This window comes from Sinocyclocheilus anshuiensis, unplaced genomic scaffold, assembly GCF_001515605.1.
Source record: "Sinocyclocheilus anshuiensis isolate Anshui unplaced genomic scaffold, SAMN03320099.WGS_v1.1 scaffold1709, whole genome shotgun sequence".
Taxonomy (NCBI): Eukaryota; Metazoa; Chordata; class Actinopteri; order Cypriniformes; family Cyprinidae; genus Sinocyclocheilus; species Sinocyclocheilus anshuiensis.
This window is the reverse complement of record NW_015541051.1, coordinates 403,304-417,166: the sequence shown is the minus strand read 5'-3', so window position 1 is coordinate 417,166 and position 13,863 is coordinate 403,304. Positions and strand designations below refer to the sequence as shown.

Sequence of the window (13,863 nt, the reverse complement as noted above, 5' to 3'; positions counted from 1 at the left end):
CTATCCATCACAGCCTTGTTTTCATTCCTGTCAAAAATGTAAAGTTTATTGCTTTATGCTTGGGGCTGTGCTGGGGGCTAGCATCCTGATAAGTTTTTAAAAGTTATCAGTGCACTGCATAGAATCCTATAATCTAAAAGCTAAATAAATAGTAAATAATTTTTTATTTTTATTTTATTGGAATAATTTCTAAACATTTTATAATTAAATATTTGATTGTATTTCTAAATATTTTATATTCTTTCATATTCTATGGGTGCAGCTTTTACTAATGTGTTTAATTTTAAATGGATGTATTTGTGATTGGATGAGGCCACATTAGTGTCAGGGTAGCACTGGTCCATCTAGATTGACGGCTGGCTCTCCCAGTCAGAGCTGTCTAAATGTAATGGTTTGGAAATAGTGAACAAAACAATTAAGTAGCTTTTTGTCAGTGCTATTAGTGCTGTTCAGTGGCTCGTGCAGATCATTGGTGCTGTTTGTAAATATGTGTCGCTCACTAATAACATGGCCATGTCAGACACTGAAAACAGATATTATAACGAGACATTATGTGGATGAACATATTTTTTTCCTTTTCATTAAACATTTGCTTGCAGTGTACACAACAATAACTTCACATCCTAAATCCACTCACCTGAAGATTCGACCTCACTTGTTGCAATGCTTTGATACAGTCACTGACAGACTTTTAATAATCAGATGACATTAGATTGCAGGTCTCAGTTCTGAACATGTAAAAACCAGACACCTCCTCACTGGAGTATGGCCATCCATTGTAAAAGCAAACCTGAGTTCACTTGCCATTTCTGGGGTTTGTAAACACATTTCTAGCATCTCAATGTGTTGATCTGGATTTTCAAGCCCTAGAAATGAAACCAAGCAACACACAACAGTTCTGCTGACCTAGACTATGTGAAGTTGAGGTATGATTTATGGGTGACGGTAAGGGGAGGAGGGATGGAGGGTAGAGTATCTGTGGGGTCAGGTGACAGGGCCAGGATCATTTGCCATCGCAGTGTGTTGAGGAAGAGGAGTTACTCCACATCCATAATTACTGTGTTCACAAAACCTGCTGATCTCAGAGATAAACACACAACCAGACAGCAGCTCCAAAAACTATTTATTTTAGTCTTACCTTCTGTTAACCATCTGATCCAATGGTCCTTTTTGGTAGGATTATGAATCTTTTACCTCACACACCACAGGTAACAGACTTGTTTGTTTGATAATTTTAGCCCAAAGGCATTCTTGTCATTATTTGAATTAAAAGCCACTTGGTTTGATATATTTTTTTATTATATATAATGCAATGACATTCATACCTTTTCATTGTCTAAATACTTCATGGGGTCACTGTACACACTGGTCCCTTTTTCTTTCATTTCCATTCCATTTTGTTGTATAATATATCTGAGCCACAACAATGTCCACTTTATTCCCAGCATACATGGACTTCTTTCTCATACAGATAAACATAGATATACAGACTAATCATCACCCACATGAAGCCCCCTTAACACACACGTACATCTCCAAATGGCTTTGTTAATCACGGCTGTGGGTGTGTGATTCTGTCAGGTGGAAATTAGAAATGGGCTCTCTATCTGCCACAATGTAATGAAGGGAAATGTATGATAAAAAGCTGAAATGAGATTAGCTGAGGCCTTTGACAGTAAACAGTCATGCAGACACAGAAAGCTGTTAAATTGTACAGGTTTATCTGTCTGTATAAAGGAAAGAAGTCATTATTTTGGCTTATGTAAAGTAGCTTTACATAATAAAGTCAGTGTCAAACAATATAAATATCACTATTTTTCAAGGTTTCAGACTCTTGGCTCTCTTTTTTTTTTTTTTTTTTTTTTTTTTTTTTTTTTGACGAGATCTTGCAGTTGTGATCGTATACTTTTAGAGTACTCTGTATTATACTATTTAAAAGTTTGGGGTCCATTTTTTTTATTTTTAAAAGAATATTATAAGAAATAAATACATTTAGCAAGGTTACATAAAATTGATCAAAAGTGTATAATGTAATGTATAATGTTATTAAAGATTTCTATTTCGAACAAATGCTGTTCTTTCAAACTTTGTCTTTTAGAGAAAAAAATGTATTCCACAAAAATATTATCAATGTTGAAAGCAGTTGTGCTGCTTAATAAGAAGTATTTGTTGTGCATTAAATCAGCATAATAGAAGGATCATGTGACACTGAAGACTGGAGTAATGGTTGCTGGAAATTCAGCTTTTCCATCACGGGAATAAGCTATATTTTAAAATAAGTTGAAATAATATTTCACAATGTTTGTTTTACTGTGTTTTTTTTAATCAAATAAATACAGTGAGCACAGGAGACATCTCAAAAACATGCTACCCCTAGCCCAAAATTGGAAATATGCATTTATGTTTCTTTTGTTTATTAACATGACATTTTTGTGCTTATCGTATTGTTACGTACTTTTATCTCTGTCTCTTGGACTTACTGAAATATTTGTGTTAACCAAGTGTGTGCCTGTGTGTTCATGTTTTCTCTTTCTTTAGAGCTCCACAGTGGCTTTTAAAGAGCAGTGTGGGCTCCCCCCGATGGCCACACTGAAGCAGTGCATCCAGAGCTTAGCCACGAGGCTGCAGAGTCCAGATGGGCCCCCAAGTGCCACACTCACTCTGAAGGAAGGTTACCCATGCCTGGAACCGGTGGGAAACTTGACTGATGCCACTCGTAAACTGCTAAATGGTTATGACACGGTAAGAGACGGCCATTTATGTAGGTTATTTTAATGTCATGCATCATTGCCATTTGTTTTTCTTTTGGGCTGTCAGTGGTTCCGTTTCATAGACTATAATAGGCCAACTTTATGCTTATGCTAAATTTCCCAGGCATCACTAATGCGCAGATAAAACCATTTCCTAAATGTTAGGCTATTACCTGCATTACCTGCCATTACAATGGCATTTGTCTTTTTATCCATCCCACGTGTATGTGTGTGGGAGTAAGAACAGGCACATCGGAGTGAGTAAGACATTTCAGGCTTTAGTCACCATCCTCCTCCTCTCCTTTTGTTGGTTCCCTCATTCTCTGTCTCTCCCTGTGGGTTGACTCTGGGTTCTGACAGCACTGACTGGCAGGACTGCATTTTATAAATATCTGCACTGTGAGAGAGGGCAGCAGGGGTCTTCTCAGAATTTTATTGCTTAAAGATCTCTTTTCCATAGTTCATAATAGAGTTCTCAGATGTGTAATGTTTGAGCATTTTATGTTATGTCAGAAATGAGACAGTAGTTTGCATAGAGTAAAAGTATAGACCTATGAAATGAATGAATGAATGAATAATGTATAATTTAGCTGGGATAAGTCATAGAAGAATTTCATGCAAAATTATGAGCAGTTTCTCATTCTTTTGGGAGACGTGAGATCAGCAGGGTTATTTTTTTTTGAGGAAATTAGTCCTTTGGGTTCATATTTTTAGCCATATTCATAAAATTTGTGTATGTGTACAATACTGTTGAATAGTTTTGGGATTGATTAAATGTTTTCATATTTTTGAAAGAAGTCTCATCAGCTGGGATTGGAACAATGTTACAAAATAATGAACTACAGTTTAGGTGAAAAGTGACTTTATTTCTAACACACATTCCTTGGCTTGATTGGATGAAGGCTTCCAATGAGTCCACTGGTATGGTCATCGTCACTTTTTTTTGTCATAACAAAGACAAAAATTATATTAATATTCATAAAATTTGTGTATGTGTACTATACTGTTGAATAGTTTTGGGATTGATTAAATGTTTTCATGTTTTTGAAAGAAGTCTCTTTTGCTCACCAAGGCTGCATTTATGTTTTAATGCAGTAAAACGGTAATATTATGAAGTATCATTACATTTTAAACTGCTTTTTTTTTTTTAATATATTTTAAAATGTAATTTATTCCTGTAATGGCAAAGCTGAATTCTGACTCCAGTCACATGATCCTTCAGAAATCATTATAATATGCTGATTTGGTGCTCAAGAAACATTTATTATTATCAGTGTTGAAAACCGTTGTACTGCTCATGCATTTTATCCAGATTCTTTTTAGCACTTTTTTTGATGAATAGAAAATTCAAAAGAACAGCATATATTTGAAATAGGCATCTTTTGTAACATTGTAAATGTCTTTACTGTCATTTTGATCAATGCACTGTGTCTTTGCTGAATGAAAGTATTAATTTATTTCTGAAAAAAAATCTTATTAAAATATATGAGCAGATCATAATATAGTTCCTGTCTGCATCCTTCTTCAGATCATCGCTTCCAACAAACAGCTGATAGAAAATGCAGAAGGATTGCATGAGAGAATCGCACAAGTGCAGAAGGAAGGTGAGTAGAGGTGTGGGGGAGAAGATGAGTGGAGATTAATCATCTTTGTATTTTCTTTCCACCGAATGATGTTCCAGTCAGGCCCCAGAGGATGTGTGAAAGTCTTGAGAAACAATTCACAGATTTTTCAAATTTGCATTCAAAGTAGATCCTGTTATCCACAACACACACAGTCCCCTATCAACACTTTGAAACATTGCCTTTTATCCTGAAAAGTTCTGAGAGTTGTTTTGAAATGATGTAAGTCTACACAGTATCCAGTGTTGATGAGGTACTTATACTAGTGATGCTGTTAATTACATTTTCTAGTAGTGTGACAGCAGGGCTGTTGCTAATAAATCGGGGTCACTGGTACTGTTTATCTCGTGGGGCCCCCCTTTGGCAAAATCGCAGTAGGTCCCCCACCACTGGGGGTCCCTTGAAATGTCACACACTTTTCATCCCACAAGCAATGGCTCTTTTTTGTAGCTTTTCCAGTAACAAGCTACAAACTTTTTTCCAAAGCGTATTTGTTTTTGTAGCATGACAAACCACAACACCACTGTTATGTGAAATTGGACGCCCAGCTTTATTACCAAGTTAGTCGACGCAATATTCAAAGAATGTAGCTTTGGGAAGTCTTTTTTGTGTGACTCTTTTCGTTCTTGCGGTGTCATGTAAATAAACGATTCACCATTTAAATAAATCATTCACAGTCCCTGCATGGAGCTTTCTGTCTTCCTTTTTATATTTAATGTAGAAAATGGTGCTTTTATCACTGTGTTTGCAACCCAGGTTAAAAAAAAATGTAGGTGTTTTTAAAAGTTCGTAATCTGTATGATCTGTCACCCTAATTGACATTCCTTAATTAAACCCCTCAATGTTTTTATGCTAAAAATGATCAATTAACTATTAGTAAATAAAAAATATATTAGAATATTATAATAATAGTAATAGTAATAATTCATAAGTTTATTTGAAAATTGTATTTTGTTACTATATTTTTAGTAGCTTGTAATACAGCCACAGTAACTACTTTTTCAAAAGAGTAGCTTGACTGTTGTTGAAGTACTTTAAATTATGATAGCTCGACAAATTACAGTTTTGTCCATGGTAACTACCAAAATACTGCAGTTATACAGTTACTACTCTAAAATCTTGAGAAACTGATATGACAAGATAATTTAATGCTTTCTACAAGTACTAGAATATCCTCACTCTCTGTTTCTAGCCTCATTATCTCTCACACAAATATTTTTTACCCCCAATTACACATATCCGAGGCACTTAGGTCAAAATACTCTGTTCTTATGTCCTTATGAGGGTATATTGATGAAATAAGAGCGAGCGAGTACAGACAACACAGCAGATTAGGAATGAAAGGGCAGCTTACAGAGGCCATGCCAAGATTCATCACGGGAAGCACAATATTATCTAACCAGAGGATGAATGAGTACATATCATCCATTATTTGGCAGCTCAGTTCCTGCAGAAGCATGTTTGCACCATAAATGTCATTTTAAAAATCTCAAGCCAGAGAAAAAAAAAAAGATAAAATGATACATGTTATGTATGTGTTTGTTTTCTGTTATATGTTCTCTTAGGAATGGTGTTTCATGAAGACCTGGCCAGGTTGGGAGAAAAGGAAAATCTAAAAGGCCGTAAACAAAGTAAAGCTGTGGAAAGTTTCGCTTGGAACATCACTGTGCTGAAGGTAAATAGCGTGAACTTCTCTTTCCCTCCCTCAAATAGCCTTGAATTTTTGGATAATGTTTTCACTCTGCTTTTAGACGAAAGGGAGAAAGGCTTCTGTTGTTTTGAAATTCTATCTTGCAAACGTAAGTTGTTTGACCTTATAAATACAGCGTGTGTGCGGTGGACTTTTGAAATGAGCAGGTCCTAGTCGGTTTTAGTCGATTGGAAATTCAGGTTTCAGTTCCATTTGATGTTTATGCAGTTTATGGGTTAAAAGATTATGCAACAGCATTTACCTTACACTTGGGACTATAAACAAGAGACATTGCCATAAAAGCTATGAAAAGCCAAGTCTCTTCACAGTCTTGTTGTTTGGCTATTATTAGTAGTCGCTGTATTTTTAGAGCTTTAGTCAATAAATCTTCTATGTCCTTTAAAGAGGACATACATTTTTAATTATTTCGTTTTTCCCGCTGAGGTCCACTAATAAAATGTTTTTGTTTAAAAAATCGTTTAGTATTCATTATCATTTCCCAACAGGCAAATTTTTCCTGCTGTGACTTGTGTATGAAATACTTTGCAGTGAAGCACATCCAAGTGACTATAATACAAGTGACAAAACACAAATTAATTGTTCATAGTAAAATCCATGAAAATAAGATTTATGAAATAGATGGGGTGTTTTTTTTGACATAGTGAATGATTCAGTAACTGACTCCTGAAGAATCAGTCATGAATCAGTGCTTTTAAACAAATCGGTTTGAATGAGTGATTTAATGATTCAATGATTCACTCAAAAAGACAGTCACTTGTCGCCACCTACTGGTGTAAATATGAAACCTGCTTAAAAAGTCATCCCACTGCTAATGCACAGACTGTGAACCTAATCAAATTCATGCACCAGAGCTAATTGATGTATGTAGCTAACTGAACTTCATAACCAACCTGGTTCATGTAATTCATGTCTCTCTCTTTTTAGGGTCAGTGTGACCTCCTGCGCAGTGCTAAGCTAGATGCTTTGGATACGTTGAGGCAGCTGGCTTTGGCCTGTGAGGTGTCCGGCCTGATCTTGACCTCTGACGGTCATTACACCCCTCATGGCCTGTCCTCCAGACGTGGCAGTAGCCATGGCAATGGTCGCATCTGAGCCCCAGAGACATGCATAGGCATTGAGAGAGCATTTATTCATAGGTGAATGAATGGTTGATTGTTGAACAGACAGAAGGACAGAGATACAGGTGTCTCAGATGGACAGATGCTATTCGGGACATTTGTCCTTTATTGAAGTGGGTGCTTGTTCTAGCTCAGCATTGACCAGATGTTATTTGAGGACAAAATAAGGAATTTTCTTATCAAGACATACTGAATGAAGGACGTAAAAGGAATTAAAGCGAATTCCTCAGTGATATTAAATGACTGATGCCAACAGTGTAGATTTCGCTGGAATGAAAAACGTTCCTGCATACTCCTTGCAGTTCACAGACTAGAAATGTTCTTTCGATGTATAGATCTAAAACTGCAACTAATGTTAAATACAGAAGACTCGTTAGTCTTTCCCCTAGTTCATGACAAAACCACCAAAGCGTGAGGTTTGTTTACTCAGGTTAGCACATCTCAGAAATGCTTTTAGAAGGTCTGACATTAGTCTGCATCATCTTCAGGGCTGTATCTTCATCTGTGCTATCACTCAAATTGATTGACAGGTGATTCCCACCAGCAGGACAGCACCATTTCTGCCCCCAAGCCCTAGCCAGTCCAAAGTGTAGGGTATATAACTGGCGCCTCTCCGTTGAAGGCAACCATATCCTCATCTTCCAGTGACACGGATCGTCTTCAGCTCATTAACAATGCAGAATGAACTCAAGAAGGCTTTGTTAAAATACTGCTCAGTGCTCCCTAACTGTGTTAACTGAGCCGGTTACTCAATGGGACGACAAGTACCGATTACACCACATATCCATGTAACGCGTACGGAGTTCAGCTGGGATTGGAACAATGTTACAAAATAATGAACTACAGTTTAGGTGAAAAGTGACTTTATTTCTAACACACATTCCTTGGCTTGATTGGATGAAGGCTTCCAATGAGTCCACTGGTATGGTCATCGTCACTTTTTTTTGTCATAACAAAGACAAAAATGCTACTTAACATGGCAAGAATTGCTGCCGGTTGTTTGATTAAAAAATAACTAACTATTATAAACAGCTTTAAGCACTGAGAGGACTAAAGTAGATAAAAATCTAAAGTATAAACAGTTTTACAACTTTCATTGTGTAACATTTGACAGTGTTGTGATAGACAAAGAAAAACATTGGCAGTATTTTGTCTACTGCCATCAAAGACACTTACAATAGACTAGTTTTTGAAGTTTGCACCTTTTCTTTTCATGTTAACAGAGTAACAAATTAGATATGTGAGATTGGAAAACTATATATATATATTATTTTTCTTATGGTAGACAAGTAGAAGTGTTGGTACGTTGTGTGCGTATGTGAACGTACGAGTGCAAGGGTGCTAATGTAAATGTGTGTGAGATGTTTCAGTGGTACATGTTCTGAATGTGACCAGTCTGATGCCTGATCGATTTGGGCAGTTATTTTTAAACGAAACCCTTACTGTTGGTTGATGTTAGACATTTTATTTTATAAGACCAAGTGAGCATATTCACAACAGTGAATATGTAGAAATCGATAATGAATGGGATGAGAAAAGGCATAACATTTCCAGATGAGCAAACGTCCTGTTTTGTGTCTTTACTCTCCTTTTTAACACTTTTACTCTACTTTGGACTGTTCTTTACTACTTTTTATGTATTTACTTTTATGTATCTTCCTTTGTCTGTGCCATTGTTCTTTTCCTATTCTCTGTTTTTGACTGAAGGGCGAGCAATTCATGCCTGTTCTGTGACAGTTTTTGTGCGTGTTCACGTGTGAACTGAATGTGTACTGATTCCTAAAGTGTTCCTTAAAAACAAATTGTTTGCTAAAGAGTGAACAAAAATGTTTTGTGAATTATATAAGAGAATTGTAGATATTATATCTTTAATTGTCCCCATTATAATGCGTCCGTGCGTTTGTAACACTGGACCTGTAACCCAGAGGATCTGTGTACCTGTATAGGGGCCAAAATCTAAATAATGAATACCCATTCACAGTATTAGCTTTCCGTTCCAGTTGAGATGGCTCTTGAGACCAATCAGACATGTGAAGCGAGTTGTCTCACTTTAGACGGGTACAATTACTCTTATGAGCAATCGGATACAAATACAAAGTGTCACTGTCCGTAAGGGTCGATGACGAGCAAAATGAACCCCATTGAGGTGCACTTTAAACTAAACAGAGCAATCCATTTGGACTGGTCTATTGATTCCTGCAGTATTAGGTAGTGGTCAACATCTCAGGCGGTGCAATATTACTCTGCTGTTTGACGTTAAACATAATGACTAGTTTAATGAGGAGCATTAATCCAGCTGTCCTAATTTGTCGTTTCTGCTTTTTCCCCCCATGTGTGGTTACTGTGCGTTTGTTGTGTCTGCCTTTCCTCTGACTCTTAAAAATTAAATATATTGTTTAAAATATTTTGTCTCATTCTTGTTAGCAGTAGTTGTCCTTGTATAAATGGAGAGTATTTATTAAAGGTGACAAGCGTGCGTTAAACAAAGTAAACTTCAAAGCTATGTTGCTTTTATTTTGAAATGATGCTTTGTATTTTATAACATTAACAAGTTGATGTAACACAGATGTGCCCCAGACTAAATAAAGCTATCTTTTACTGACTGCTGTCTCTTCTGTTAACCGTAACTGTTGTGTCTTATCAATACTGCTGGAGCTCTTTAGCCATTTAATGGCTTGTGTTTGGGTATGTTTGTTAATAGGACGCTTATCCAGTCTACTTAATATTATTTTGTGGGGAAACGGTAGCTATCAATAACGACCATGGGAAAATATTAAAAGTAACCAGCAGGTGGAGTTGTTTCCAGTCTTTAAAATCCGAGGATTATTGCAGGCCTGTTGCTATACTACAGAAGTTATTTCATGCCTGTCAAGCCTATTGTAATTATTTATTCAAATATTTCTTATGTGTACCAGATGCTTATTTGGACTTAATTGCATTATAGCATCTAATCAAGAATTTAAAGTATTTTAAGTATGTGTGCTTTATTAATATACGCAAACACTTAACTCAAATGTCTAAACTTGCACACAATTACATTTTCAAGAAACAAACAAAAAAAAAACTTTGCACTCCTTGTGATTTCATTTTGATCTCCCAAGATAAAATTATATATTTCTCAGGTCTTCATGGCTTAAATATATCCTTTTTTTTGTCTGTCATACTGAACAAACAAGCCAATTCAAATTATATTCCACAAATTTATGTGTGTATCTAATGAAATCCATTTCAGTGTAAAGTGTAACTGACCTCAGATATCTCATTTGTCACTGCAACATGCTATTTGCCCTAAGGCCTTGTGCTTTTTACTAACTGGTAATATGCATGTCCAATTCGACTACTTAGAGTAGTGTGAATATGTTTATCTTACTTTTTTAAGCAACTAATGTAACAACTATAAAACCAGCTGCTTCTGAATGTAATGTTTTGACTCTTTCAGGATTTTGGTTTCAGAGTCATAGTCACAAACCGCCTCTAAAACTAATCAGTTAATCAGTCAAAAAGTAAGAATTAAAGCTTTTAACTGAGTGATATATGGACACTCAAGCTTTACCTTTGCAGTTATGATGCATGAACTAAGATTAAAGTAAACTATGATGAACAGATACAGTCTAGGTTTGCCTAAATGCAGTGCACTTAAGTATTTCCCCACCACTATATTTACTGTGTCATCATCATCATCATCAATAATATATTCTTTCTCATATAGGTTGGCTGTTATCAACAGGGAAACACCTTTTGGTCTATATGACCAACTGTATCCTGTTGTTAGCAAAATTACCTCTTGGTGGAGACAGTGACATAGAATTACAGTGAGAAATGAATATCCACACCATTCTCTGGAAAAGGCAGAAAAATTCAAAATTGAGTCAAATATATGAATAAAAATATTAATTTTATTATTATTGTTAATTTATTTTTCTTTACTGTTTTTCTTGAGTTTATCCAATCAGTGATGCTTTTATTTATATATTTGTCTTTGTCACAATTAAAAATGTATATATATATTTTTTCAAGTTGTCGCTAAAAAAAAAAATCAAACCCTAAGTGCTCTGATCGTGACCCAAAGCATGGCTGTGGAGTCTCTGCCCATTACACATGGCACTGGGTTTTATAGACACGCGCCCCACAGGACCAGATGTAAGAAGATGTGACATTGTGCCAAGCGGACAGGTGAAATGACAGGCTGATGGCCTCTAATGCAAGCGAACATCTGCCTGCTTTTGGTTTGTGTCAAGAGCATGCGCAGATCTGCCCTCCGATCCCGCCTGAGGCCATGAGAGTCAGAGTGCAGCTACGAAGACATTTTTCACTTTTAAAACACTTAAGACACTGACGGTCTATAATGGCCACAGTGCGGTCAAAATATTTTTTGAAACCTCCATTTTAGATGTTTACCATAAACCTTAGATCTTCAGATAAGTTCATTTGTGCTTTATAATGTTTCAGAACTATTTTTGAGAGGTATAGATGTGTTTGTACAGTTAATTTAGACCTCGAAGAAAAGTTGAAGTATTTGATTTCTTCGGCGTGACTTTTACTTAACAGCGGTGAGAGCAATCAAATCCTTGACACAGCTAGTGTTAAAACAGCTAGCCATTAGTAGCTGGAGCTCTTCGTGTTTTTGCCAGGATTCTCACAGCAAGTCACATCGTGGGGACGTTTCTTTTGCCAAAGGCGATCACCAGCGATGACGTTGTGCTTCCCAACACTAATAGGGCCCTGTTAATTTTAGCCTGGCGTGCGCTTCAGAGGAGAGCCACTTTGAGTTTAATTACAGTCTTCCTGAGGCAGCAATTTCACTATGATTTTGGTGGAGAAGAGGAAAAAAAGCGCGAGAAATGATCACCTCTTAAAAGTGTCTAAATTGCATCTTATTTTTCCCCTCTTTTTAACCACAACAAAAGGGACGGGCACAATAGCGCGGCATGTTTCCTTCCAATCTAGCGCGCTGTGACAAATTACAACGCCATTATCTGAGCTGTATTAAAGATGGCACAGGAGGACTGATGAGGCGTGATTGAAAAGTTTGTCATGTAAAGTTTCTTTCCAGCATGTTGCGCTTCCTCTCTGAGCTACAGCACATTATTAGCTGCCTAGCTTTACTCCATATAAATCTGATTCCTTTCATAACTGTCCTTTCAATATGCTTTAAACTGTGTCAAGTATGACTGTGTTGAATGTAAAAATGCATTCTTGACTTCACTTCATGATGTGTTTCAGGTTTGGACTTTTGGAAACGTCCTGGACTTCACCACCAGTAACATTCAAACACATTGTGATCTGGGTTTGGCAGAATGAATGATCTGACATGTGACATGTGATCTTAATTAGAATCTCAGAAATTAACCAGGGATCAGGATCAAAATGCAAAATATGAATTATGTTATCTAACATTGAACCTTATATTTGATTCTTGGCCTATTTAACTTTAGACACTTTAAAGACATTAAACTATTTGCGTTTAATTGAATTGATATAAATCAAATATACACACAACTATATATGTTAGAAATAAGGGAGATGTTCCTCATAAAGGTAGAAAAGGCCCATTAAAATCAATTGCAGGGGCATATAATGTAATGATAACTAAAAATAACTGATGCTATAAGTTATACATTGATAATCTTTACCTTGAGACTGGACTGCATCAGTGAGTTGAACTTCGGAACCGACTGATGAACACATCTTTCAGACCAGTTTTGTAAAACAAGTCAACCGAATCATTGAAAAGAAATCATTGAATGATTTTTTTTCCAAAATCTGACATTGCCATCCCTTGAATAAGTGAAGGCCTACATCAGAATCCATTTCCATTAATAATGGCGCACAGTTATTGTACGGTATGTGTTTAGAAAACTTGCAAAATGGCATACAAATCATATGGCTCATTTCCATGCTTTTATAAGCTTGAAAGCTTCAGAATTTCTTATTTTGTGATTCACAGAAGTGATAAAGGTTTGTAACAACATGAGGGTGAGTAATGACAGAATTTTACCCCTTTAATAGATATTAATTGTTTATTTTTTAATTAAATTGCACTGCCTTTACACAGTAAAAAATTATAATTCAAACAGAGACATTATATATTATGAAAAAATATAAGAAATAATGAAATATATAGCTAATTTAGTCCTAACCCAGGCATCTAGCAACATTCTGTATTACTTTATGTGAAGTTGAGAGCTCAAGCTTTGACCTCTATAAAACAGCAGTCAGACTTAAAGAGCTACATTTCCTCCTTCAGCTTTTGAAGCAGAAAGACGATGCCTGATGATCTGAAATCATTGCCTATTGTTTAAGCGTAAGGCAGAGTTGAGTTGTTTGGTATGTGTAATTGTCTCTCAGTATCATACTGTATGTGTGAGAGTGAGCCCTGTGGACTGAGCACCACCCCCCCACTGATGAGAGGATACCTGTGCAATCAGACGACACACCGAGAGCCATTGTATCATAATCACTCTCATTCACACACTTCAGCTTTCATCCTCATGATTCATTATCATTCTGTCAAAGTCATTTACCTTTTCTTCTTGTCTGGCCCTTCACTTGTGTTACTTCTCATGAGTCTCAGTTACTCTGTTGTTGTTTCTCTTCTCTTCTCTTCTCTTCTCTTCTCTTCTCTTCTCTTCTCTTCTCTTCTCTTCTCTTCTCTTCTCTTC

General features: G+C 36.2%; 1 protein-coding gene across 2 annotated transcripts in view; it reads left to right on the top strand.

The window, feature by feature from the left end:
• The window catches only part of LOC107690606 (inactive phospholipase C-like protein 1), a 69,821-nt gene extending 59,886 nt beyond the window's left edge, over positions 1–9,935 (top strand). Inside the window, exons 5-9 of one of the 2 annotated variants that reach the window (XM_016488979.1) lie at positions 2,539–2,742; positions 4,279–4,354; positions 5,938–6,047; positions 6,124–6,171; positions 7,008–9,935. In XM_016488979.1, the coding sequence (XP_016344465.1) occupies positions 2,539–2,742; positions 4,279–4,354; positions 5,938–6,047; positions 6,124–6,171; positions 7,008–7,175 (606 nt within the window). In that variant the 3' untranslated portion in view covers positions 7,176–9,935. The remainder of the gene's footprint in view (positions 1–2,538; positions 2,743–4,278; positions 4,355–5,937; positions 6,048–6,123; positions 6,172–7,007) is intronic. The other variant, XM_016488980.1, reaches the window with a different exon arrangement.
• The last annotated feature ends 3,928 nt before the right edge of the window (positions 9,936–13,863 follow it).